General features: G+C 43.5%; 2 protein-coding genes across 3 annotated transcripts in view; one reads left to right on the top strand and one right to left on the bottom strand.

Annotated features, from left to right (window-relative positions):
* Positions 1–17,580, bottom strand: part of LOC121541601 (protein Niban 2) — a 64,026-nt gene extending 46,446 nt beyond the window's left edge. Inside the window, exons 1-5 of the mRNA XM_041850742.2 lie at positions 17,268–17,580; positions 9,221–9,351; positions 8,151–8,279; positions 7,842–7,947; positions 7,244–7,411 (exon numbers count right to left, since the gene is read on the bottom strand). Of these exons, the coding sequence (XP_041706676.2) occupies positions 7,244–7,411; positions 7,842–7,947; positions 8,151–8,279; positions 9,221–9,351; positions 17,268–17,322 (589 nt within the window). The 5' untranslated portion in view covers positions 17,323–17,580. The remainder of the gene's footprint in view (positions 1–7,243; positions 7,412–7,841; positions 7,948–8,150; positions 8,280–9,220; positions 9,352–17,267) is intronic.
* Positions 17,581–19,806: 2,226 nt separating this feature from the next.
* LOC121541600 (syntaxin-binding protein 1) overlaps positions 19,807–24,095 on the top strand; it is a 51,214-nt gene continuing 46,925 nt past the window's right edge. Inside the window, exon 1 of one of the 2 annotated variants that reach the window (XM_041850739.2) lies at positions 19,807–19,975. In XM_041850739.2, the coding sequence (XP_041706673.1) occupies positions 19,939–19,975 (37 nt within the window). In that variant the 5' untranslated portion in view covers positions 19,807–19,938. The remainder of the gene's footprint in view (positions 19,976–24,095) is intronic. The other variant, XM_041850740.2, reaches the window with a different exon arrangement.

Raw genomic sequence — 24,095 nt, 5'->3', positions numbered from 1 at the left:
AACTGTTGGTGCAATTATTAGAAAATGGAAGAAGTTCAAGATGACGGTCAATCACCCTCGGTCTGGGGCTCCATGCAAGATCTCACCTCGTGGGGCATCAATGATCGTGAGGAAGGTGAGGGATCAGCCCAGAACTACACGGCAGGACCTGGTCAATGACCTGAAGAGAGCTGGGACCAAAGTCTCAAAGAAAACCATTAGTAACACACTACGCCGTCATGGATTAAAATCCTGCAGCGCACGCAATTTCCCCCTGCTCAAGCCAGCGCATGTCCAGGCCCGTCTGAAGTTTGCCAATGACCATCTGGATGATCCAGAGGAGGAATGGGAGAAGGTCATGTGGTCTGATGAGACAAAAATAGAGCTTTTTGGTGTAAACTCCACTCGCCGTGTTTGGAGGAAGAAGAAGGATGAGTACAACCCCAAGAACACCATCCCAACCGTAAAGCATGGAGGTGGAAACATCATTCTTTGGGGATGCTTTTCTGCAAAGGAGACAGGACGACTGCACCGTATTGAGGGGAGGATGGATGGGGCCATGTATCGCGAGATCTTGGCCAACAACCTCCTTCCCTCAGTAAGAGCACTGAAGATGGGTCGTGGCTGGGTCTTCCAGCATGACAACGACCCGAAACACACAGCCAGGGCAACTAAGGAGTGGCTCCGTAAGAAGCATCTCAAGGTCCTGGAGTGGCCTAGCCAGTCTCCAGACCTGAACCCAATAGAAAATCTTTGGAGGGAGCTGAAAGTCCGTATTGCCCAGCGACAGCCCCGAAACCTGAAGGATCTGGAGAAGGTCTGTATGGAGGAGTGGGCCAAAATCCCTGCTGCAGTGTGTGCAAACCTGGTCAAGACCTACAGGAAACGTATGATCTCTGTAATTGCAAACAAAGGTTTCTGTACCAAATATTAAGTTCTGCTTTTCTGATGTATCAAATACTTATGTCATGCAATAAAATGCAAATTAATTACTTAAAAATCATACAATGTGATTTTCTGGATTTTTGTTTTAGATTCCATCTCTCACAGTTGAAGTGTACATATGATAAAAATGACAGACCTCTACATGCTTTGTAAGTAGGAAAACCTGCAAAATCGGCAGTGTATCAAATACTTGTTCTCCCCACTGTATCTCTCGCCCAGGGTGGTGGAGAGTTGGACGAAGATGATCTGTCCCACTTCTTGGAGTAGGTGGCTTGTTCAAATCCACTTCACCACGATACTGGGCCAAGGTGGTTACGCGAAAGGGCCCGAGGGAGCCACAACCTGTGAAGTCCTTTCCTACCTTGGAGGATCCACTCCACCTGGCAAACAGATTTGCACCGCTGGAAGTGGACTATCTGGCCCCAGGAGGCCACTCTGGTCCTGGAGACCCCGATGCAAGGCATCGCCAACATCAAACAACAGGGCGACAACATCAGTCTCTCTACCCATGTCCACCTTCAGCTGGCAGCCAGACTGTGCCCTCTGTCCCAAACAGGGGACCGCCTCACCTCTGGATTTCCACGACTTTGGAACACCGAGCCAACGGAGGCCCTCGTCACCCCCCGTAACACCCCCTCTCTCCCACGGCGCTCCTCGCAGCACCGTGCAGTCCCTAAATGATTGTTGGGGGAAACTATACTGCGGAACAATGATATAAACACTGATTGTAAAAATCTCTGGAATACCTTCAATGAAATTCTAGGCAATAAAGCTAACTCAGCTCCATCCTTCATTGGGGCAGATCGCAATGAAAACCCTTTGATATTGCCAACCACTTGAATAACTTTTTTGTTGACTTAGGCATGACATCCAAACAACAAACGCTGAGCCTTCATAATCATGCATATCTGACCAAATAACGAAAGACAAGCACTGTAGTTGAGTTTCCGCAAAGTTGTTGCTATCTATAAAATAAGGACAAGCCACCTGGTACCCTACAATCTGGATGGTAAATTGCTGAGGTTGGTAGCGGAATACATTGCGTCTCCTGTTTGCCACATCTCGAATTTAAGCCTAGAAGACAGTATGTGCCTCAGGCCAGGAGGGAGGCAAAGGTCATTCCGCTGCCCAAGAATAGCAAAGCACCCTTTAAATGGCTCAAACAGCCGACTAATAAGCCTGTTACCAGTGCTTAGAAAACTGTTGGGGAAAAATAGTTGACAAAATACATGTTATTTTACATAAAACAAATTGGCAAAGGACTTTCAGCATGGTTATAGTGAAGGGCACTCAACATTCTCGGTACTTACACAAATTACTGATGATTGGCTTAAAGAAATTGATAATAAGAGGATCGTGGGAGCTGTTTTGTTAAGACTTCAGTGCAGCTTTTGATATCATTGATCATAACCTATTTACATCCTCTGCCTTCTCATGGATTGAGAGTTACCTATCTAATAGAACACAGAGGGTTTTCTTTAATGGAAGCCTCGCTAATGCAAAATCGGTTGAGTGTGGTGTATCGCAGGGCAGCCTGTTTGGGACATTATTATTTTCAGTTTTTCCTAATGACCTTCCACTGACCTTTAATAAAGCCTGTGTGTGTGTGTGTGTGTGTGTGTGTGTATATATGTACGCTGACGACTCAACAGTATACACGTCGGCTACGAAAGTAAAATAAATAACTGACAGAGCTCCAGTCGGTTTTAGAATGAGTAACTAGCAATAGGCTGGTGCTTAATATCTGAAAAACTAAAAGCATAGTTTTTGGGACAAATCACTTGCTCAACCCTAAACCTCATATAGATCTATTATTGAATAATGTGGTGATTGAGCAAGTTGAGGAGACTAAACTGCTGGGTGTAACCCTAGATAGCAAGCTGTCATGGTCAAAACATACTCAATGGTTGCTAAAATGGGAAGAGGTCGTATGTCCATGACAAGGCGCTGCTCTGTTTTCTTGACGTCTCAATCAACCAGACAGGTCCTACTGGCCCTAGTTCTGTCGCACCTGGACTACCAGTTGTGTGGTCATGTGCGGCAAAGGACATAGGCAAATTGCAGTTGATCCTGAACAGAGCAGCACGTACTGCACTTAGATGTACACGGAGCGCTAATCTCAATGACATGCATGTCAATCTCTCCTGGCTCAAAGTTGAGGAGAGATTAACTGCATCACTATTGGTCTTTCTGCGAGGTGTTGAAGGTACCGAACTGTCTGTTCAAGCAGTTGGCACACAGTTCGGACACTCATGAGTACCACACAAGACATGCAACCAGAGGTCTCTTCACAGTCCCCAGGTCCAGAACAGAGGCTGGGAAACACACAGTATTAAATAGAGCCACGACTACATGGAACTCTCATAGAGCCATGACTACATGGAACTCTCATAGAGCCTTGACTACATGGAGCTCAAGCTAGCAATACAACCAGATAAAGAAAACACCTTACGGCAGGACGGGGATTGTGACGAGACACAGACTGTCAAAGTTAACATGTTTTTTTGACGCCGTTAACGCATTTTGTTCATTTGACCCCCTATACCATCCATAGTTCAAATTCAAGCCCCTGCAGCTAATGTGCTAGTTTGACAACCGCTTTAATGGCTAGCTACTTGTATGACTGAATGATGGGGAACGCTAGTAAGGGGCTTTTAAATGGAAAATTCTATTTCAAATCCCTCCCAGATGGTTCTCTGGATAAAACAAAGAAATGTGCATCTACTGCAAGGCTGAATGTGTTCATCACCGAAGTACATTGAGTCTTCGTCATCATTTACAAGCGAAACATACTGTTGATGCCAGCAATACACATAACTAGTAGCAATGGAGGACATCTTGGGCAGGATAAGCTAGAAGAGTGCGCGCGGGAGGCCAATGGACAAGTCGAGCAATAGCTAAGTGGATAGCTACAGCTTGCAGGCCAGTCCACACTGTGACCGACAAAGGCTTGAGGGATATCATTCGGATTGCATCGAACGTCTCAATGTAGGAGTTACCCTCGAGAGCCACCGTCGTTACAAGAATAAACAAGCTGTATGAAAGCGAGAGGGCTACGAAAGCGGAGGAATTGAAACATGCAATGGCTGTTGCTCTCACGGGAGACCACTGGACTTCGGTCAGCAACCACAACTACCCTGGGGTTAATGCGCACCATATTGATGAAAACTGGAAACTGTATTCACACGCTCGGGCCGTAATGAAGACAGAAGAGATGCACTATGCTGAAACGTGCGCCGAGCATTTCATGGATGTAGCAAAGCAGTGGAACATTGAAAACAAAGTTACCACACTTTGCACAGACAGTGAACAGAAAATGATTACAGCTGCGAGACATCTGCCTTTTGAACACCTGCCCTGCGCACAGTCTCCAAAGGTTAATCACAGTGTCCCTACAGAACAGCCAAATGCTGAAAAATTGTTGGGCATTTAAACACAGCAAGTTGCAAATGGGCTAAAGAAGGAGTCACTCGCACAAGACGTCACAACAAGATGGATTTCCACTCTGGAAATGGTAAAGAGTGTCCACAGAAACCAACAACCACAGAGATGCTCTGGCCCAACAGAAAACAAACATCACCATGCCAACCACAGCTGAACTGGAGACACTGCAGAAGCTGGAGGCACTACTGGGCCCTGCAGGTAAAATTCTTTATCACACTATTAGTGTTATAATACGATTGTGTGTGTGTGTGTGTGTGTGTGTGTGTGTGTGTGTGTGTGAGAGAGAGAGTGTGTGTAAATTGTGTGTTTGAGAGAGCGAGTGTGTAAATTTGTGTGTAAGAGAGTGTGTGTGTGTATAACAAGTCTTTCATAATTGACTGAAGTGATTTTGAATGACCTTCCACTGCAGGTACTTGACTGAACTTGCTCAGTAGTGTTGCCTGCATTGTGCCGTCTCCTTTGGGTGATGGAAAGCTCCAATGATGACCTGCCTACGTGGTAAGATTCAAGCTGACATTCACAACAGACCTGGAGAAACCCAAGGAAAACACCAACCTCACATGGCTGAAGATCGCACTCGACCCAAAGTTTAAGGATAGGACGTGCCTTCCCAGACCTGAGAGGGGTGAGGTGTGGGCTTTGGTCAGCAACTTGCTGAAGGAAGAGAGGCCTGCAGAGCATCTTGATAAAGCAACAGAGTCTGAGCCACCGAAGAAGAAAGCTTCTTGTTGAGTTCTTCTGAGTCTGATGAAGGAGGAGGAGTCCATTGAGAAATGTGTGGAGCATTACAAAGCAGAGCCCAGCATCAACATGGAGGACTGTCCACTACAGTGGTGGTCACAGCATGCAAGGGCACACACCAGGCTGGCCTGCATTGCACAAATGTACCTGGCAACGCCTGCCACATCAGTACCTTGTGAGAGGTTGTTTTCACTCTCTGGGCATATCGTACAGAAGAAGAGAGCAGCTTTATTATCTGAAAATGTCAACAGGCTTTTTTGTCTTAGCAACTGGCTCAGTGAAAAGAAATAGGAAGACGACTGAAGTGTATAGTCATAGGCTTAGGTTCTGTGGAATTCATGACATTGTTGGACAGGTTTATGCTCTTTGTATCCATAGAGACAGTTGTTTCTTATAGCCAACCCTCCAATCAGTAATTGGTAGAACAATCATTTGGAATGGCTGAAGCTTTAACAGTGTGTGTGTGTGTGTGTACTTCAAGAAAATGTATGAGGGAGTAGGCCCACTGGGAGCATTAGTAAGTTACAGGATTTTTGTATTGCTTAACTTGTTTATGGTGAATATGCCATTAAAAACATTATTATACAGAATATATTTTTGTGTTTCAGGCCCTTAATGCCTATAACTCAATACATAGCTTTTTTTTATTTTTTATTAATGGACAAATCTTTATTTATCAACATATTTGAGCAAATAAAAAATGAGCGATTAATCACGATCAACTACAGAATTTAATGTGATTCATTGCAATTATTTTAATCGTTTGACAGCCCTAATTTGTATATATTCTGTATTGTATTATGTTTTGTATTATGTAGTATATTATGTATTACATTTGTTGTGTTGTTTCCTGCAGCAGGTAATTGGGGATCTTAATTAAATACTAAACAAATATAAGTGTCTCTTTATATGCTGCGCGAGGTATAGGAATACACAGAAACACACTGCACATTTACTACTGTCATTGTGGGGAGGGGAGTTTCACCTCATCCAACACCAATGTGTACTGTGTAGCACCCTGCACTCACCACACAAGGCTGATGACTCCTTGCTGACCCCAGTCCACCTGGTCGTGCTGCTGCTCCAGTTTCAACTCTTCTGCCTGCGGCTATGGAACCCTGACCTGTTCACCGGACATACTACCTTGTCACAGACCTGCTGTTTTCAACTCTCTCTCTCTACCGCACCGGCTATTTCAACCTCTAAATGGCCGGCTATGAAAAACAAAGTGACATTTACTCCTGATGTACTGACCTGTTGCAACCTCTACAACTACTGTGATTATTATTTGACCCTGCTGGTCATCTATGAACGTTTGAACATCTTGGAGAAAAATCTGGCCTTAATGGCATGTACTGTTATAATCTCCACCCGGCACAGCCAGAAGGGGACTGGCCACCCCTCAGAGCCTAGTTCCTCTCTAGGTTTCTTCCTAGCTTCCTGCCTTTCTAGGGAGTTTTTCCTAGCCACCATGCTTCTACATCTGCATTGCTTACTGTTTGGGGTTTTAGGCTGGGTTTCTGTATAGCACTTTGTGACATCTGCTGATGTAAAAAGAGCTTCATAAATACATTTGATTGATTGATTGATTAATATGGTGTGTGTGCAAGTACAGATCAAATGACTGATTGGTTAACGGAGCATCCTGTCTGGGCGGTTTACTTGTACATCAAAAAAAAGATTATAGGTTCCTGCCCTATGGATGGTTCTGGCTTGGACAAGGCTTACTTACTTTTACTTAATTGAGAAAATAAAGAATTAGGCCACACCCTGCCACTCACATGCCCTCCAGGACTCAGAGTAAAGAGGAACACCACTTCAGACCATCATCATAACCAAGTCATAACTTTAAAAAAACACATTCCTGCCTGGCTACGTATCACTCTCACTGATAGACCAGCTCATTGAGATGGTATGCAAATGCTCACACAGTGACACACTCACACACCCTGGTCTGTGTTGTGAACAATGGCAGTGAGGCAGAAGAGCAATAATGGGCCAGGGTGGAGCTGAGGGAGAGAGTCTATATGTTGTTCCCTACCTGCGATGGGTAATCACTCCTCTGTCATCCAGAAACACCAAATGGCTGTGTGTGTATGTGTTAACTGTGTCATGTGTTCACACAGCTCCTCACCATTGTTGCTGTGTCTGACACAGTCCTGGAGCACAGCGTGCCACTTCTTCTGCTCCTTCTCTGTCAGCACGCAGAAGTAGTGGTGGCGGGCATACGGGTGCCACAGGATCAGGGGGAACTCGGTGGCACACTTCACAAATGGACCGCTGCCCACCTTAGCCTTTATACCTGAAAACACACACATTCACATTTATAGTGTCCATAGCCTCATCATCAGGGTTATATTCCCTAGTCACCAAACTGAAGAAAATGGACTGATTGCTAAACGTTTGCTACAGTGTGCCCTAGGGCTCTATTCACCCCTTATTGCGGAAGTTCAGTTACAGCGTGATTGAAATTTAAAGGTAATATTCCAGCATTAGCGGTGACTGCATTTGCGGCTCAATCGGAAATTACCTTTCCATTTCTATTGCGCAATCTGTAATGCTTACAGATTGAATAGAGCCCCTAATGAATACGGCCCAGCTAGCCACTGCGGACTTTAGTACTTGATCTCACATTGGATGAAGTGCTGGTTCAACCACAATCCAACAGTGTTTCTCACGATCGGCCCTTTATTATACACAATCAACTGGTGTTACCAAATCATATCTCTCACCTGGCAGGCTGGTGTTGACCAGATCCAGGTATTCCTCCATGGAGGTCAGAGCTTTGTATCCAGCACAGTTGATGGTTCCTTTAGGGTGCAAGCCCCTCTCGTGAGCCTATCAGAGAGCACAGAGTGAGAAGGGGGTAGTTTCAAGGAGAGAGGGTGAAAAAACATACAAGCCGTTCAGAACCATCAACCCACAGCTAAATTTGTGACCCAAATGATTCAGACTGGCTGACATTGAAATCTGTCTGGTTATGAAGTTAAACATAAAACAAGCAAGAAAATAGATAGTTTCAGCTTTCCGACCACCCTCACCACTTTGTTCTCGTGGAAGCTGATGTTGTAGGTGTCGGCCACAAAGACAAAGCGGTTTCTCCATTTCTTGTTCTCCTCCAAGTACTGGAAGAGACTCCCAGAGAAGATAGAGTGGTCCTCTAGAGGGTCCTACCACAACACAACAGACACAGTTAGCGCTAGGGCTATAGTCAAAAGCATAGGGATGCCATTTGAGACTCTTCCATACAGTAATGTCAGGCCTAATTCCATTTTACACGCTGGAGGCGGTTGATACCGGAGGGCTAAAGTGAGTCGTATAGTGTTTACACAACCACACAAGTGTCGTATAGTGTTTACACAACCACACACCACCCACTTTGTTTTTAGATTTCCTGTTGTAGATCAAATACTGTAACTCAAACAGCTTAGTCCCAGCTGAGGAAGGAAGGAAGGAGGGGGAGAGAGGGAAGCTGGAGAAGAAGAGAGGTTTTGTGTGCTTGGAAGGTGCTAACTGGCAGTGCTCTGTAAAATGTGGTGCCTGTGCGTTATTCAGAAATAGTTTTTGTGTGTAAATAAAAGTGTGTGTGTTTCGGTGTGTGTGACTACCCGGGGCATCACTCGGGTAGTGAGGAGAATAGACGAGGGAGACAGACAACATTCTTAGCACCATCACGGTTTGTTCATGTGTGAAATCTGCTCCACTTTCCCTCCGGTGACTGGATGGTGGAGACTAACACAGAACTCAACAGTACTGAAGTGGAGATGGCTACAGTATGGTGCTTCCTATCCGTGTCCATAGCTTTTGACTGTTGGAGTGTAAACACACACATGACCTTGCACTCAGAGATAAAACCTTAAGGGAGATTCCGAGGAGGATGGTGAGGAAAAGAGATAAAAAAAAGGGGGGATAAAGAGGGAAGGAGGATGAGAAGGAGAGAGTTGCAGACGGTGTGGGAATACTGTGAGAGAGAGAGGAAGTGAATAAAAGGAAGAGAGACAGATGGAGCGAGAAGAGGGATAATGGGGGGGGGGGGGTGACACAAAAAAACGGCAACAGAGGGGTGAACAAGTGCAATAGACAGACAGTCGTCCCCGGGCCGGCCTCTTGCCTTGCGGTGCAGGAGCTGTGACTGGGGACCTCCTCCCCCCTCAATCTCAAAGCGGACACTGTTGAAGAGGGCCACAGCATACTGCTCCTTGTAAACATGGCCAAATTTCCCCATCACCTGCCTGGAACGAGCTGTGAGAAGAGATAGCGAGATGACAGTTAGAATTTACAGTTCGAGAGTAACACAGTCACTGGACGGACACAACACAACTGAAGAGCGCGAGCGAGAGCACAGCTAGAACACAGTCCCAGAAACTCAGTCTCAGCTGGCAGCAGAGCCAGAGAAGCATGACACGTCAGTAATGTGACTCGTTAGATCACAGAGGATTTGGCTAAGAGCTTGGTCTAGAAGAGTAGCCATTAGTATGAGACTACCGAAGCGGGCATTGAGGACAGGCTTATGGAGGTGACTCTTAACTAGGGTTGGACTGGACTGGACTCAGACAGGAAAAGTAGAGAGAGACTGGAAGAGAGGGCATTAACCCTCCAGTATCTTTACCACCCTTCTATCAGCCGTATATGAAAAGAGCCAAGCAGTAAAATTAAAATCGCTATCCACGTCATTATAAGGAAAGTTAGCAAGTCAGTAGCTAAGGCAGCTTTCACTGAGAAAACACTACATACAGTGCATTCGGAAAGTATTCAGACCCTTTGAATTTTTGCACATTTTGTTACGTTACAGCCTTATTCTAAAATGTATTAAATAATTTTTCCCCCTCATCAATCTACATACAATACCCCATAATGACAAAGCAAAAACAGGTTTAGATTTTTTTGCAAATTCATACAAAATACAAAACTGATATCACAGTTACGTAAGTATTCAGACCCTTTACTCATTACTTTGTTGAAGCACCTTTGGCAGTGATTACAGCCATCTTGTTGTCTTGGGTATGACACTACAAGCTTGGCATACCTGTATTTGGGGAGTTTCTCCCATTCTTCTCTGCAGATCCTCTCAAGCTCTGTCAGGTTGGATGGGGAGCGTCGCTGCATAAGGTATCTGTTTTTTATTTTTTATGAATTAGCAAAAATTTCTAAAAACCTGTTTTCGATTTGTCATTATGGGGTATTGTGTGTAGATTGATGAGGGAAAAACAAATGTAAATCATTTTAGAATAAGGATGTAACGTAACAAAATGTGGAAAAAAGGGAAGGTGTCTGAATACTTTCTGAATGCACTGTATAATGGTGGTACAATAACTTAATTCTCAATTGGTACAGATAATGAAGATCGCTTTTGCATACCTTAAGTTACAGTCAAGTAGCATAAGAGTCTAGAATAGCATTATGCCAAATGTATCGTATTTGTAGCACACTATCTGGAGTAGGGTTGCAAAACATTTTTGAAAAATTACCTGAATTTTGTAACCCTAATATGGAGAATCAAGCATCAGGATGTTGAATGGTGAAATACCATGGTCTTACCCAGAGTAATCCTTGAAAGGACTTTTTCAACATTTTCAACAACAACAAAAATCGCTCACAGTCCAGTTAGGCTTGGCTTGTGGTGGTTCAGTGTTCTCAGCTCAACATGACCCCAGTCTATGAGATGTTTATGGCAAAGGCGCCACAGGAAAGAGAATGGAGCCTTTGAGTAGGAGGGCAGGAAGGAAAGAACTGACAACAAGATAAGAACGAGAGGAAGATCCAAGGAAGGAACAGAGACAGAGAGAACTAAACAGGATTTATCCTGTAAACTCAAACACACATTTACTCACTTTCTGTAATGCACTGTATAAAAACATAATGAGAGGGATCTAGACAGAATGTTCTCTCACGTCACCCCGCTCCTCCGCACACTCCACTGGCTTCCAGTTGAAGCTCGCATCTGCTACAAGACCATGGTGCTTGCCTACGGCGCTGTGAGGGGAACGGCACCTCCTTACCTTCAGGCTCTGATCAGTCCCTACACCCAAACGAGGGCATTGCGTTCTTCCACCTCTGGCCTGCTGGTCCCCCTACCTCTGCGGAAGCACAGTTCCCGCTCAGCCCAGTCAAAACTGTTCGCTGCTCTGGCACCCCAATGGTGGAACAAGCTCCCTCACGACGCCAGGACAGCAGAGTAACTGACCACCTTCCGGAGACACTTGAAACCCTAACTCTTTAAGGAATACCTGGGATAGTATAAAAATAATCATTCTACCCCCCCCCACAAAAAAAATAGAAGAATTTATTTTTACGATACAATAAAAAAAATAAAAAAATAAACACACAAAAAAACGAGATTTATATATATATATATATATATATATATATATATATATATATATATATAAAACAAATGAACATTAAAAATATACACTACAAATAAAACATTAGAATTTTTTTTTAACAAAATATTGTAAATTGGTGAATGCACCAATTTGTAAGTCGCTCTGTATGAAAGGGTAGGCAACAATATCTCCGCCACACTGACCCTCAACACGGTAACCCCTCAAGTAGGCTTGGGAGGTATACTGTATATTCTGAAGTTTCTTTTATAAATGTGAATATTTGTAGCTACTTTTTAAGTAAATACCAACTTCTGCAAAGCAGATTGCATTCTTCATTTCACCTGTCACATTATTTTTCATTATGAAGCTTAACAGTAGTCCCCAGTCACGTTGTTTTGTTTGCCAGCACACAACGACGAGAGACCGGAAGCCTTGTAAGTCACACTCACTGTTGTGCAGCCAGGTGATCTAGTTACAGTATGGAAATCCAAACTTTTTTTGTTGTTGTTGTTATTATTATTATTTTTAAACGTTTGCCAGCTAGATAGCTTATAACTATTCAGTTAACTGTGTAAAATGTGCTAAATGCTTTGCAGTTGTACATTTGGTTTGCTAACTTAGTAGCTAGTTATCTAGCTAGCTAAGTGGTTAGCTTCTTGCAAAATTAAGCTTCTCTTGGTAACAGCAGAGAATCCCCTACTGGATCAAGAGCCTTAATGTCTAATATTGGTTTTGTGGGTGCAGCAAACTGCGAGTAGCATTTAAAAATATATTTTATAACTTTATGAGCTGGGATGTCTGTCCTGTAAATAGTTTGTCAAAGACTCATTAGCATTTAGCTAACATTCACTATGGGATTGTACATATACTTGTTAGCAATGCTAACCTGATTACAACGGTTCAGTGGAGTTCGGGATGGCACAAGGTCAGTATGAAGGTATGCAAAACACAGCATCATGATGCAAAATGCATCATATGGGCCAGAGTTCTGTATTTTGAAAGTTACACATCTTGAAAACTTGATTGATGACATTCAAAACATTTTGGGACTATATCAACAATGGACTAATGAAACAAATACCAAAAGATAGTTTTTGTGTGAAGTTTTCCTTTAAGTTTGCTGATGTCATGAGGGTGGTAGGCCTGATCACCGATGGAGATGAGACCGCCTACAGGGAAGAGGTCAGAGACTTGGCAGTGTGGTCCCATGACAACAACATCTCCCTCAACGTCAGTAAGACCAAGGAGCTGATCATGGACTACAGGAGAGAGGGGAGAGCATGCCCCCATCCACAGGGCTGTAGTGGAGCGGGTCGGGAGCTTCAAGTTCCTTGGCGTCCACATCACTAAGGTCTTAACATGGTCCAACAGGCTCCGAGAATGCTTCTACCCCCAAGCCATAAGACTGATAAATAGTCATAAGATTTCTAAATACTCACAAGGCTATATATACAGACTCACTCACACACAGACAAATAACACACACGCATACCGACAACACAAACGTGCACACACACACACAATCCCACACACTTTTACACTCATCATATGCTTCGCGACTGAGCCGTTGTTGCTTCTAGACGTTTCCACTTCACAATAACAGCACTGTTTGGGGAAGGCCCTTTCCTGTTTAAGCATGATAATGCCCCCGCGCACAAAGCAAGGTACATACAGAAATAGTTTGTCGAGATCGGTGTGGAAGAACTTGACTGGCCTTCACAGAGCCCTGACCTCAACCCCATCGAACACCATGACAGCATGATTATTACACAGGTGCACCTTGTGCTAGGGACAATAAAAGGCCAATCTAAAATGTGCAGTTGTCACACAACACAATGCCACATATGTCTCAGGTTGAGGGAGCATGTAATTGGCATGCTGACTGCAGGAATGTCCACCAGAGCTGTTGCCAGAGAATTTAATGTTAATTTCTCTACCATAAGCCACCACCAACATCATTTTAGAGAAGGTAGTAGTACGTCCAACTGGCCTCACAAACGCAGACCATGTGTATGGCGTTGTGTGGGCAAGCGGTTTGCTGATGTCAACGCTGTGAACAGAGTGCCTTATGATGGTGGTAGGGTTATGTTATGGGCAGGCATAAGCTACGGACAACGAACACAATTGCATTTGAAATCTATGGCAATTTGAATGCACAGAGATACAGTGACGAGATCCTGAGGCCCATTGTCGTGCCATTCATCCGCCGCCACCACCTCACGTTTCCGCCTCAGTTCTTCCTTGTTCTGCATACTCACCAGACATGTCACCCATTGAGCATGTTTGGATGCTCTGGATCGACTTGCAAGACAGCGTGTTCCAGTTCCCACCAATATCCAGCAACTTCGCATATGCATTGAAGAGGAGTGGGACAACATTCCACAGGCCACAATCAACAGCCTGATCAACTCTATGCGATGGAGATGTGTTGCGCTTCATGAGTGAAATGGTGGTCACACCAGATACTGACGTTTTTGTTTGTTTTTGACCCCCTTTTTCTTCCCAATTTCGTGATATCCAATTGCGATTCAATTACGATATTGTCTCATCGCTGCAACTCCCCAACGGGCTCGTGAGAGGCGAAGGTCAAGTCATGCGTCCTCCGAAACATGACCCGCCTAACCGCGCTTCTTAACACCCGCCCGCTTAACCCGGAAGCCAGCCGCACCAATGTGTTGGAGGAAACACTGTTCAACTGACGACCGAAGTCAGCCTGCAGGCGCCCGGCCCGCCACATGGAGTCGCTAGAGCGCGATGAGTCAAGTAAAGCCCCCTGGCCAAACCCTCACGACGCTGGGCCAATTGTGCGCTGCCCTATGAGACTCCTGGTCACGGCCGGTTGTGACACAGCCTGGGATCGATCCCAGGTCTTTAGTGACTCCTCAAGCACTGCGATGCAGTGCCTTAGACCGCTGCACCACTCGGGAGGCCCCTGACTGGTTTTCTGATCCACACCGCTACCTTTTTTTTTAAAGCTATCTGTGACCAACAGATGCATATCTGTATTCTCAGTCATGTAAAATCCATAGATTAGGGCTTAATGAATTTATTTCAATTGACTGATTTCCTTATATGAACTGTAACTCAGTAAAATCTTTGAAATTGTTGCGTTTATATTTTTGCTCAATATATTTCATTCACGTACTGCACTTTCGACAGGCTGGGTTAGTGTGCCAAAGCCAGCTTACTGGCCACTCTCACAATGAGTTAGGTCAACTAAACACTTCCCCACTGGAATGAAGGCATGGCTTGACGGACGGAGTCTGCAGCAGACTAAACTGATGGAGATTTGATTACACTCTAGGCCAAAGTTAGGAAACTGTGTGTGTGTCCACTGAGTGCCTTGTCATCTTGAGTCCAATTCAAACCTGTCTTTGATCGCATCAGATCAAAGGAGCAGTCGGTCCCAGCGCTGGGGGTTAGACTGACAGCACCCCCACCTAGCTCCAGCCTGTGTGTGTGTGTGTGTGTGTGTGAGAGAGAGAGAGAGAAGTACAGTAGTCAGAATGCATTGAACATTTTCCTTCCTGTTTCCATTGGTTGCAGACTGTGTCGACTCTTTACAGCTGTAAAACTACACTGACTGGAAAACTCCAGTAGCTTGAATGGTATGTACTGTCACTGGGTAGGCTAGGCCTACTGTATTGTATATTGTATGTATTAGGGGATGAGGGAGTTATGGACTAGGTTTAAGTGGTTCACTGAAAACTGATTAACACAAGTCTAGGAGTAGGAAAGAAAACAGCAATGTGTGTGCGTGTGTCAGCTGGTGAGAATGTACCTTGACAGCAAATGTGGAGACAACCCCCAGTACAGCTAACTACTCCAAACAGTATACTCCCAATGGAGAAGAGCTGACTAACCACTCCTCCCACCCACACGCACACAGAGCGGTCACCTTAAGTAGTTGGTTGGGTCGTGTTTGTGAAATAGACAAAAAGGTATAAGATGAAAAGAAAAGAAAGCCATATAGACAGAATGAAGAGAGAGAGGGTCACTTTTCATTCTACTGTGTGTCAGAACCAGACTGGCTTTCTGCTCATTAATAACAAGCCATGTTCCTACCTGCTTTCTCTTCTGTACACACTTACTCGCTTCTCTCTTTCCTTCTAAATCTGCAGCTTTGGACATCTTTAGAAGATACAGCTAATATCTGGTTTCTGCCCGATGTCTCTTTACCAGACTAAAATACAGTCAGACTTATCAATCAGTGGAGGAAGAGTTCACTATTATATCAACTGGCTAGGCTTTCTATTTTAGTATTAGGTAGTGTGTGTATAACTATGAACAGTGATGAACTATACTCTTGCAGTAGTAGGGAAAGAATTGGCCTACTCTAGCCCTGTTTATACCTGGTGCTAACTAGCGTCCTTTGTCCTGATCTTGTCCACATTCTGATTGTGCCCACATTTTTAGACAGGTGTAGATCATTAAAAGATGCATTGTAATCTGATTGTGATCTTCCTTACCACCTCCGAGGTAGTCAGGGACCCATTGTATCTGGATATCAAACAAGTGTAAACCGATCTGGATGGTCTACACTCAAACCATTTGAGATCATCATTATACCCACCTCTAGCATAATTGACAGGAAGCATCAATGACTTATGGCATTAATAATTGTCTTAAAACAATTAAATGCATGTTATTTTGAAATAATATCTGTCAAATAATTTATATACAGGGAGGCTCCAGGAAATCTGGTCACAATGCAGACACAGTGGACGTATAAGATAAATGTTAATACCATGATCAGTTAGTGATTGGATCATATTGATCAGGTCACAAAACTCATGTTACCGGGAAGGACTCCCCTAGGAGAGTTTCCGTCCCAAATGGCACACTATTTCCTAGAGAATAGGGTGCCAATTGGGATGCATCCATTCTGATGTGGGGAGACCACAGATATCTGTAAATATGCCTCTTCTCTTGATGATAGGTCTTATAGAGGCCACATAAACACAGACATACATGGTGGAGAGAATCAACTGTGTCAGGGATGAGGGTGAGTCTGGGGGGAAAGTGGCATACATTGTTTCCAGCCACAACCACAGACACATATCCTGGATTCTGAGGTCGGAACCCCAGACAGAGTGGTTAGCTATTGAAAATACACGTCTGGAGTAGCCTGATCAGACCTCACTTCACCCAAGCAAATGTATATCATCAACTCAACAGGATTGAACTGAGGACTGGTTCAGTGAATCACACATAGCCCACACTCATTCCAGCTCTCACCCGTTTCTCTTTCAGAAGGACACATTTCAACATGAGAAGTTACAAGACCAATGCTCAAGCAATAGAACATAACTTCTACAAGAGGGATTACATTTCTCAAACCTAAATAGTTCAGTCCATGTGACAGTTTAGCCTACTCTGCTGCTTAAATTTACATAAAAATAATCTGTGGGAGCGAGAGGTTGGGCAATACATGCTTTTAATAGACATATGTATGGTCCAAACTACAAGCAGTTATTATCTCTGAGAAATAAGGACTTTCACTTTGGGCTTGCTTCAAGCAGGGCGAGATTGACTCTTTAGAATGTAGTTCAGCTGAGTCTTATGCGAGGCAATTTGATATTTAATTTGATATTTTGTAACATTCTGTAATTGATTGAAACAATGTAAAACTATGTAGCTTAACATTCGAGGGATGCTGACTGTCGAGTAAGTTTCCTGTGAGTGGGGAAGGACGTATCCTTTGAAATCAATTGTCTTGTATCCCTCTTCACATTTTATGCAAATATATTAGGCAGCAAATCAAGAGGGAAATTAGTGGGAAATTCAACTTTATTCCCACGATTTCAGTTGTCATGAGAAGGAAGAGCTTACCTGTAATCATCTCTCGCTTTCCCTCATCCAGTTGAGTGGAAATAACATCCCCCATGGCTACACCCGCTTTGGTGAACTAACAACAATCCCCGACGAAAGCGACCCCAAGAGAAGGGGCAAGAGAGGCGCGTTGGCCAATAAAGGACAATATCTGAAACTAGGTGAGGAAGAAATACACTAGCCTACTGCGTATCACTTTGCCCTCCACCGAAACGACCCCAAATTCAATGTTTCAAAAGCAAGTTGGTCGCTTATCCTCCAGAAAACCTGTGTCGACAGGAAGTTGTGGAAGAACGTTGTTTCGTGTTGTACCTCGTCTGGATGAATTGTAAAGTTAGACAGTGGGCTAGTTCATTCTGACAAGACACACCCTCTGAAAATCATCACTTGTTCAACGTGTTCAACCTCCATTCAATGTCATGGGTGTGGCTTCCAAGATAATCTTCAGGGCCCAGTTTTTGAAAGATAATCTGGGTTTCACCTATCGGATCGGATTAAATGCATAGAAATAGAATGAATAGAACGGATGAATTATTGTTTTGAGTGGAGACTTCCGTTCTATTCATTCTATTTCTATGCATTAATCCGATCTGATTGCCGAAATCTGATCTGATTTCCTCAATCGGATAGGATTAAATGTTAGAATCGGGTTTTTCAAAACGGACAAATTAGATTCTAATCAAGATTAAATGCTATTTTTGCGTTTTTCAAAGGTGATAAGGATAGTTGATGCCTAAAATCAGGATTATTTTTATTCCACTGGAAAGGTGGATTTAGAAAGGTGAAAGGCTCTACAACCAAGAAATGTCAAAGTAATTAAGAGGTCAAGGCTTAGAAAACTTTCTCACATCTGAAAACTAAAGGTTAATTAAGTTAAATTGACCGCAGTATAGGTATGTGGTCAGTTGTTATATTGAGAAGTGTTAAATAAATGTTTGTACTTACTTATAAATGATATGCAGGCTCTATTACTTTTAATCTGGGTACCTTTATTCATGTGGTTAACTCATTTCTGTTTCCCTGTGACAGTGTAGTAGTACCCTAACCTGTCCAGTAGATGGCAAGGTGTAGCCCTGTTCAAAGCACTGAAAATCCGGATTCTGCGATATTGATAGGCTACGTTTACACAGGCAGCCCAATTCTGATATTTTTTCCACTAATTGGTCTATTGACCAATCACATCAGATCTTTTCACATGAGCTCTTTTAAAGACCTAATATGATTGGTCAAAAGACCAATTAGTGGGAAAAATATCAGTATTGAGGTGCCTGTGTAAACACAGCCATATTGTGATATCTGGATCAGAAAGATCTTCTCCGATTATTTGCTGAAAAACTGTCTCAAAAACAGCCAGATCGATCTGAACCTGGATTGCAAAAAAGGCTGTGTTTAGACAGTCAGCCCAATTCGAATATTTTTTTCACTAATTGGTCTTTTGACCAATCAGATCAGCCCTGAAAAAAAATCTGATGTGAACAGATCTGATGTGATTGGTCAAAAGACCAATTAGTGGGGGAAATATCAGAATTGGGCTGCTTGTTTTAACACAACCAAAAAGGATTACAGAATCTGGATCATTCTGATCCAGATTAAACATTTTGTGTGGAACACGTAAAATAACCTTTTGTGATTTACAGAAATTATATCTAGCCCAAATTTCAACTTAATTATTGGGGTAAGGAAATGTTGCTTTTAGACCCATGGGGCGGCGCACAATTGGCCCAGCGTCGTCCAGGGTATGGGAGGGAATGGCCGGCAGGGATGTAGCTCAGTTGGTAGAGCATGGCGTTTGCAACGCCAGGGTTGTGGGTTCGATTCCTACGGGGGGCCAGTATGAAAAAAATAATTACAAAAATAATGTATGCACTCACTAACTGTAAGTCGCTCTGGATAAGAGCGTCTGCTAAATGACTAAAATGTAAAATGTTTTAACTTTGGAATAAAATGTAGGCTAATAATCATTTTTGATGACATGTCATTCTGTTAAATTTGTGTCAATTGTTTGACTTCTGTTTTTGTAAGAAAGTAATCTTTGATACTGACAGGTAACAATGGAATTTTTAGGAAGAGGATGACGTGTGAGAGGGGTGGGGATGAGACTGCCCAAAAGAGTAGGCATACTGCGCCCCCGTGTGGACCATCTACATTGGCAAACGTTAAAAGGACCACCATGGATGATTTTCATCCAGTTTTGGCTGAAGAATTTTGGCAAATTCTAAAAAGGCTACAGCCAATTAAAATTCGTCGGTGATTCGTATAGGCTACATAACATAATTGCACTACAAATGTATTCGAGTATTCAAAAGTTGCTGTGGGCCTATCAATAAAACACATACAGGTGCAAATTGACAATTAAAATATAGCATACAATTGTGTTTTTTCACATATTAAGAAAAAACGAAAGAGATGAACTACTTAAGGAATGAATAAGTAAATATGTAAAACATTAGAAAACGTATAATAATTAAATTGGCAAATGTATTACTGAATTGGCTAATATAGCCACTGATATGGGGGCGGAGGGATACGCAGTGACTTCTCCATTCGAAGCTCTGCAGTCAGCTACGATGTGAGGTGTGCACATTCGGTCGAGCAGAGAAACGAGAGGAATACTGCGAGGGAGAAAGAGGGAGTCAAAGGGAGAGAATACGGTCAAACACACAAGAGCATCATGGCACCCATAGGACTCAAGGCGGTGGTCGGTGAAAGTAAGAATACCTTATTATATTTATACATCGCTTTTGCCTATTTGATATGGAATAAACATCCATTGATACGCATCGATGGGATGCACTGTGCATTTTTCTCAATCCATTGATACGCATCGATGGGACACACGGTGCATTTTTCTCGGATGGCGTGGTGATGTGACTGTGTGGATGAGTGTTTTTCTTCAGGATGCGTCTGGTTGTTGTGCGCTGATTTACCATTGTGCAACTGTGGTTATCAGCATGAGCCAGGGACCTATAGCTGTGCCATTTATCCCAGGGCTCCAGCGATGCTGATGCGCATTAATATATCCTGCACATGGGTATTCTTCGCACGCTGCGGCCAATGATCAATGATAAAAAATCGAACTGTGCATGAGAAGGTCCTTTGGTCGAGAAAGACAGATACACCCATATATACTCCCAATCGGAAATTAAAATACAAACTGTGCGGCATTGGGGCGACATTAGGACACAGCGTCTAAAATCATAGGCTGTTCCAGGCCAGTGCCTTTTTATTTAGGCACAATGTTAACCGCACAATGGAACGTTGTAGGCCGTTAACAATTATATTATTTAATGTCATTTATGATTAGATGGATCGTAAATTAATATTCTCCATCCAGGAGCGCTGAGTCTACAGCGCCTACGGGATTCCCCTGTTTCAGCAATGCCACCCCCCTATGATGGATCACCAGTGCAATACGCTGCGTAGAAAGAACATCATCCTTCAGGTTGAACGGTTCAAACAAGAACATTAAGGTTGAACAGTCTGATGATAGTTTGGTCTGCAGTATTAGATGGATAATGGCGGAGGGTGTGTCCTGTCCTCTGAATGAAGGAGAGGAATAGGATAGACAGTAAAAACACATAGGCCTAGAGAAAGATCCGCATTCGGTATGGTAACACACCTTTTCGAATACAGGTTTTACTGTGCTTTCATCCGCATATACAGGAGGCAATGCGCCTTGGCACATAGGCCCACTTGGCCCACGATGAAGGCTACAAGCATAATTTATGCAGCATGAGTAGCAGTTGTAAAACAGCATCGGTGTATGGTTTCAAAACAACCATCAATGGTTGTTTTCTGACAGACCTACTACTAGGCCTATTGCCCAATTCCCTAGAGGTTGAGGTCCATGGATGTTGTAGGCCATGTAGGGGCTTTTGGACATCTCTCTCTAACTGTTCAAACAAAATAGCAGTAGGCTATCAATCACTGGCAAAATGTGGGCGCAGCTTGAACACAAACCAGATTTATGACGGGGTGAGGCATTTTCCTCAGCCTGAAGGCTCACCAAATATCGGTCGTTATATTGTAAGATAAAACATGTTCTTCTCGGATAAAGGCAAGTATGCAGATAGCCCCTTCTCGATAAATGTGCAATCAACAGCAACGGACTTATCTCCAGAGGTTATTATGGATGTGTAGGCCTAGGCATAGCCTACAAGGCAGAAGCCGTCAGACCAGTCATAAACGAAGCTTTGGAATACCCATGTCACTTTGATCAACGAGGTATACAAATCGATTACTTCAGTAATGGTAGTGTAATTATGCAAATAATATTCAATAAATGAACCCAACAGCTTGATTCTCAAGAGATCTTGATCAGGTTAGGCTACGCATTCAAAATATGTAGGCAGGCGTGTATGACCATTGCAACCCAATTGGCCTACTTTGATTTGGAGTGATGGACGCTTCGAGCACCTGCGCGCTGTTTACTGGGGTGATGCTGATGAGATTGGCTCGGATTGGTTTACAGCGGGGACGTGCGCAGCACGCGCAGTAGCTGCTTCTGATCTGTTGAAGGGGGATGGGATTTTCAGCAGCATTCTGCCACATAAAGCCACCTCCTTTCTCTTTTTTATGGCCACTATTGAATCAGTGATACTACAGGTGCTAGGGCAACTGTCTGTGCCCATATTAAAAACACTGTGGGCAACAATCTTATCTGTGCTTCAGACATTGTGCTCTGAAATGGATGCCTCAGACAAGAGGGATGTCACACATGCTGTACACACATCTTTTAATTCTCACCCCAGTTATATGAGGCTGTATTAATAAAGAGACCGATTTCTCTTTTACATATTGGAAATATGTAGCCTAAAACATGCATTTCAATATTATCAGACTGCGGTCTACAGGGTATGATGTGAGTCTTGTATAGCTAGCCTGACACTGCAGAGGAGGAAACAGGGAGTAGGTTAGTGTGTGATCATGACTGTAAATCCAGTGTGACACATGCCAGGAAGAGAAACAGCAGACAAACTGGGCCAAGAGACTGCATCTTACTGAATGATTCATGGTATTTATCCTGCTTTATTATTCCTGCTGCTTGAGTGTGTATTTTTAAATCACACAATTTTTTTTAAATTGTTTGGATCGCCATGACAGTTCTTCATTCAACATATTTGACTGGAATCAGTCTTGATTTACGAGATATTAATTCCAGAAGCCAAGGAAATGATATGTGTGTATGTCAGAAAACCACTTTCATTCCATTTTATTCAAACAGTCCATTACATGAACATTTGAAAGCAAAGGAGATTCACAACACATGGCCTAGTAAAAGTATCGCTATAAGACATTTAAAATGCGCTTATAACAAGTAATAAATATTTACCTCTTGGTAAAGTGTTACCCTAGTTTCTTTTTATCTATTTCTGAAATCTAATTCATAAGTCCAGTGAATTCTCTAATGTTTTTCACACACTTGACTGCCCCTTGCCAGACCAATTTTCTTAATTGCAGTAATGGCAACCTAAAGGTGACAGGTATAATGACTTATTACTTGTTATAGTGACTCGTGGTCTACAGTGGACACTTAGTCAGTTTGTTTGAGAAATAGCTCAATAGCAACCCACATCCCCATGTGAACTATGACTCCTGCTTTGATCTCGCAGGACCATCCTTCCAAATCTCCAACAGAACGTAAGAAGCTTGGGTTTTCCGAGGCTTGCTAAGCTGTTATTTCAAAGTGAATCAGAAGGATAGAGAGGTGACCAGGCAGGGAGAGGAGAGGGGTGGAAGGAGGGAGGTAAGGGATACTTCTCCCTGTAGGACTTCAGGGTTGACCAGGCTCTGCAGTATAGTGAGAGGTAGTTACTGTAAATCTCATTAGCCCACCCCCACCCCAAGCTCTCACCAGCTGCACAGCCCAACACCAGGACACACACACACACGTGCGCAAACACCTGCATTGACCTTGGGAGAGATACTCAGCCTACCTCACACACACTCATCTGGGCTCATTGTGTGACGCAGTGCCTGCAGCCTGCCACTGTAAACACACACAGACAGACCCGACATTGAATCTGTATTCTAAAGGCTGACTACACATGGACTAGCCCACTTGAATGCTAGATTAGAATAGTCATGATTATGAGCATTAATGAGCAGTCATAATAAAATCCCATTCTCCCTGATTGAGAAGCAGTGCTGCTGTGTAAGAGCTGGCAGGGACTCTTCCTCCTTTCTCCCACTCAACTCGCCAGCAGACCTCACTCACACACAGCAAAAACAAATGTAGCTTTGAGATTCCTCTGTAGTGAAAAGCGCTATACAAATTAAATGTATTATCATATTTACCACAGAGATGCTAAAATATACCAGAGACAATTAAGAGGCCTGCTGTGGCGGGGCCAAGTAGCATTGGCCAATATTGTAGTTCCTGAGGAAGACAAAGAGGCAGAAAGATGAGGAGCAGAGAGAGTGATGGAGGAGAAGTGATGTAGTAAGTTGTATTATTGCTGTATGGGAAGGGATTTAATCTAGAAGGAAATGTGCAGACAGAGTCATTAATATGATTGTGTGAAGCCTTCATATCTCAGACCTGATGAGATTGCAGAGCCCCTTCACCTATCACAGCCTCCCTCCCCTAGCTGCTCAGACCCCAGACACACACACACACCAGACAGAGAGAGAAAAACCTTGTTTCAACGGATCTTGCCAGGACGTAGCAGCCTGCGGCATGGCAATGCATCACTGGCTTCTCCATTGCTGTTTTTTACTGCCAGACATTTTCAGCAGTAGTCTAGGCAAATGGCTGTACCGTTGCACTTGGCTGCAGTAGCCAGAGCTTCCAAATCAGGGTGGAAATTAACTAAAACATAGAGCAAA

The sequence above is a fragment of the Coregonus clupeaformis genome, chromosome 27 (assembly GCF_020615455.1).
Source record: "Coregonus clupeaformis isolate EN_2021a chromosome 27, ASM2061545v1, whole genome shotgun sequence".
NCBI classification, from domain to species: Eukaryota; Metazoa; Chordata; class Actinopteri; order Salmoniformes; family Salmonidae; genus Coregonus; species Coregonus clupeaformis.
Note: the sequence above shows the minus strand (reverse complement) of the source record. Positions and strands in the feature narration are given on the sequence as shown.